Genomic DNA, 4,762 nt, shown 5'->3' with positions numbered 1-4,762 from the left:
AAAAAAAAAAAAACAAAAAACAAAATCTATCCATCATCTCTCTCTCTCCTTCTCTAATCTATCATCTAACTTCTATTGGAAGCATGTCACATTTATATTTTAATATTTCCTTCATGCCTTTGATAAAAATTACATATTTTGTGGCTAAAGTCTTTGCATAAAATATTCTTTCAACTATTAATATTTTCAAATTATTAGAAGGCTCTTATAAATCTCTCCTCCACGATGAACTAATTGAAGATGTTTATAAAACACAAATGTATGTAAAATTCCATAATCTTACCTTTGTTGTTGTTGTTATTCACAAAATTATCATGGTCCTGAATTCCTATTAATTATGCATTGATTTTTTTTCCTGATGACTTATGTATTTTCTTTGACAGCGTTTATACACAGAAGCCTGGGACAAAGACAAGACCCAGATCCACATAATGCCAGACACACCCGAAATCATGCTGGCAAGAATGAACAAGATAAACTACAGTGAGGTGAGAGCAGATGCTCATTCCTCCACATTTGCACAGTTTTATATTTCAATTATTTCAATGGTGACATAATAGTAAATGGCAGCTTTATAAGGAATCTTTTTTTTTCTTTATATAAATACCAACTTTAACATTTCTTTATCACAATCATAAATGGTCTGTGTTAATAAGAATTATAATTTGGGGAGTACAGATTACAAACATAATTAGTTCAAAGAGATTAGTGGAAAAGAGATTAAATATACCATGTTCTTTCATTGGTTTTTAGTGAAGAAATTAGCAATAAACTGAATACATATGTATGTCATCTTAATATTAAAGCAAAGCTTTAGTAAATTTTCCATGTATGGGTATTGTACTTAAGTTACAGTTTAGGGAAACATTTTAAGGTGTGTGTGTGTGTGTGTGTGTGTGTGTGTGTGTGTGTGTGTGTGTGTTGGTCCTGCAGCTAGAACTCGGGGCCTGGATACTGTCCTTGAGTTATTTTGCTCAAGGCTAATACTGTACCACTTAGCTACACCTCCACTCTAGCTCTTTGGTGGTCTATTAGAGATAAGAATCTCATTGAATTTCCTGCTTTGGCTGGCTTTGAACTGTAATTCTCAGATCTCAGCCTCCTGGGAAAATTTAACATTTTAATATATAACATTAAAGGACTAAAATCACAATATTACCAAATAACACAGAGAGAGACAGAGATTTTGAGAATCTTTGTGTACATATTAACAAGCCCATTTCCTTTTCATTTCTGATGAGCACAGGGCCATCTTGGATTTCAGAATCCCAGATGCTGGAAGTGGCGCTGTGGCTCAAGTAGTAGAGGGCTTGCCTTCAGCTGAAGAGCTGAGGGGACAGTTCCCAGGCCCAGAGTTCAAACCCCATGACCGACAAAAACAAAAACAAAAAACAGAATCCCAGATGCTTAGGCAAAACGGTCACCCTCCCTTCCAGGACTGGAGATCTCACCCAACAGGTTGTCAGTCTACTTAGGATTTCCCAAAGATTAGAAGGTTTATCATATGAATCAGCCCATTTTTTTGGTGGAAAATCCCATTCAGATGTGCTTTTAAAAATTATTGTTATTGTAAAGGTGATGTACAGAGTGGTTATGGCTACATAAATCAGATAAAGAATATGTTTATTTTTGAACACTTTCACCCTTTCCTTCCTGCTCTGTTTTTCCCTCCTGTCCCACAAGTTGTATAGTTCCTTTTCAACATAGTGTCTAGTGAATATCACCGCTTCATATATCAAACCACTTTGCTCTCTGCAAATGCAGGAAATCCTCAGAGGCTAGCAGAAATGATCTGTGCCCATCCACAGAGCGAGGCTAGCAAGGTATCCTCCTCTATTCCCTCATTCCAAGTTCTCTTCATAGTCCTAAGTGTTCCTGGAAATTCCTTATGTGTTATCCTTGGTAAAATGTGACTCAAAACCAAACAAAATACTGGGAGTGAGGAATACCATTGTAGAATAGAGTGAACTATTCTATTTCATCTTCTGGATATTTGACATTTGTTTCTACACTCTAGGGTACATTGGCGATTATGTCACTACTGGTGCATGTGAACTTGGGATCAACCAACACTACAAGACATTTTACATGGGCTAATGCTGCATTTCTTCTACCTCACATTTGTACACTTAGTCATTTAAATCTCAGCTCCAAGACTAATATTTCCCTCTATGTAATTTCTTTTTTAAATTGAGGCTATAAGATTAAATTTCTGATAGCAAAAAAATAGAATATTATACTTCTGCTTATATAAAATATACTTGATACTTAATATACTTCAGATATAATATACAGGATTTAGATTCAGTAGCCACCATTTAAATGATTTTATTCTGGAAATGCAGATTTGTGTATCTAATTCTTATCACCAAAAACTAAAAACATCAGGCTCCTTTCTCACATCAGAAAGCACTGAACTTTTAGCCTAACCCTTATTAGAAGTTCTTATTTTGTTTGTTGTGGTAGTGGGGCCTTGTGGTTGCTACCAACTGAGCTATATCTCTAGCCAAGAAGTTTTCAATTTTTACAGGAAAACATACATTGCATTCTGACATTACGAATGTCAGGAGATCAGGAATTTCTATGAGTTACCACTTAGCATTTCTGAAAAGCTCCAAGACTTTTTGTATGGCTGCTGGTTCAAAGAAGCCCAGGGAAAATTCCCCTGATTGAGTGCTTATCCTTGCTTGGTCTCTTTGCCTGTTTATTCTCAATCAGTTAAACTCTTTGTATTTCTACCTCATTTAAGACAAGATGATACAATGTTAATTTATTATAACACTCTAAGATTTGTGTGTGTACCTGTATTAGGACTCAACCCTGGGTTCTCATATCCTTGCTTAACTATTTAATTCAAAGCTGACTTCCTATCACTTGAGCCACACTTTTACTACCGACTTTTGCTAAATAATTGGCAATAGGAATCTCTTGGCTTTGTCCTCCCCACCTTGATCCTTAGATTTCAGCCTCCTGAATAGCTATAGAAGTAAGCATCAGAGTTTTTATATTTCATAGTCCAACCTCTGATTTTTTTGGTTCATTCCTGGCACTTTTCCTGGGGGCTTTATGCCCCTCTTTCATTACTTCAATTCATTCACTCCCAGTGAATTAAGTTTTCTTTCCCCTGCCATTGTGGTTTATAGAAACCTGCCTCATCATCAAGATACAACTCAAAACTCACCCTTCTTCAGGAACTTCCTGATTCTTAGTTCATAATAAGTGACCACTTCCTGGAGCTCTTTGTTAGTGTTATTGCTAAAATACCTCTGTGCTAGATTTCTCACTGGTTGGTGCCATCCTAGATTATTGGTCTCTTACCAATTCTCCAGAAGTGTCAAAGCTGAGAGAGCCCTCATTTTCGTATTAGATGTCCAGAACAGCCATGGGCACAGAGTCAGCATGGCATAGATTGAATTAAATTAATTCCCACAAACAAGAGTTCATTTAAATTTTCCTACCTTAGGCCTGTGAGTTTTGATAGCCTAATACATTTGTATTATGCTATATGCATATAGGTAGTTTGATATAAATTTGAGAATAAAAATCAGATATAGTATCGATAATAGTAGTCACAAAAATAAGAGTATTACAGGTTTTATCTGTGGAGAATTTTGTGATTTATTTCAATGGGCTATCAATTTTTGGATGTGAATATCAACATCTGATTTTTTTCTCTTTTCTTCTTTCTTTTTGCTGTTGGCCTAAATTTAGAGTCTGTATAAACTTGCCAACGAAGAAGCAAAGAAGAAAGGCTATGACTTACGGAGCGATGCCATCCCCATTGTGGCAGCCAAGGCCTCCAGAGATATCGCCAGTGACGTGAGTTCTAGTCCCTCTGTTCAATCGATCTCACATGCAATTTTAAGTGATCAACATTATTCAAAAGAAATTTCCTTTGAAAATATATCAGGGATTAGAAATGGAAGATGTAATGTTTCTGAAAGAGGTTTGTAACCTGTAGAACACAGGATCTTCTATGCAAACTGTTCTACCAAGAACTGAGAAGGATGCATTCATGTATGTCCACTACAACACAGCTGCAGATGTGGAAATGTCTACATAAAAGTGGTCACTGGGCTTACAGAAAGCAAAATGCACATGCTTAGATTCTCAGTGAGATCGGGATCTGGCTTTATGTAGCATGTTAATAGGTAAATACTGCATATGATACTTATTATAATTCATCTTGTAAGATTATGATGGGAAGACCATGGGTCAGTACTAGAGAAAGGCTAATGACACAAGCTTACATACTTAGCAGTAGCTCCTAGCCAAGAAGCCCTACTTCTCACTTAGAACCAGTGTGCTCACTTGGTACTTCTAGAATGTGTGAGGCACAGACCACTGTTATACAGATGAAGGCATACTATCCAGGAATATGATGAGACTCTGTTCTCCATGTTGAAATAACACATTAGCAGCTCACTTCAGGTTGGCAGTGGTGGACTCTGACACCCCAGAAAATGGATTTTTAGTAATTATAGCAAATGGTGGAATACTAACAATTGAGAAAGATTCAGAACTCTTTATGAAGCCCTCCTCCATCTTGCTTATTCAAGTTAGTGCTTATTACCGAAAGCTAAACTCAGATGAAAGATAGGATAATTTTTTTATAAGATGTTTGGTCTCTAAAAGTTTAGAATAAAGCTTCTCTGGTGAATTTTCTCTTCAGTACAAATATAAAGATGGTTACCGCAAGCAACTAGGCCACCACATTGGAGCTCGGGACATTAAAGATGACCCCAAGATGATGTGGTCCATG

The 4,762-nt window shown here is 36.5% G+C and overlaps 1 protein-coding gene across 1 annotated transcript in view; it reads left to right on the top strand.

The window, feature by feature from the left end:
• Neb (nebulin) overlaps positions 1–4,762 on the top strand; it is a 212,880-nt gene that overhangs the window by 87,097 nt on the left and 121,021 nt on the right. Inside the window, exons 59-61 of the mRNA XM_013027220.1 lie at positions 384–488; positions 3,712–3,819; positions 4,673–4,755. Of these exons, the coding sequence (XP_012882674.1) occupies positions 384–488; positions 3,712–3,819; positions 4,673–4,755 (296 nt within the window). The remainder of the gene's footprint in view (positions 1–383; positions 489–3,711; positions 3,820–4,672; positions 4,756–4,762) is intronic.

The sequence above is a fragment of the Dipodomys ordii genome, unplaced genomic scaffold, assembly GCF_000151885.1.
Source record: "Dipodomys ordii isolate 6190 unplaced genomic scaffold, Dord_2.0 Scaffold5, whole genome shotgun sequence".
In the NCBI taxonomy this organism is placed as follows: Eukaryota; Metazoa; Chordata; class Mammalia; order Rodentia; family Heteromyidae; genus Dipodomys; species Dipodomys ordii.
The sequence above is the reverse complement of the archived record's forward strand: the minus strand, read 5'-3'. Positions and strand labels throughout refer to the sequence as shown.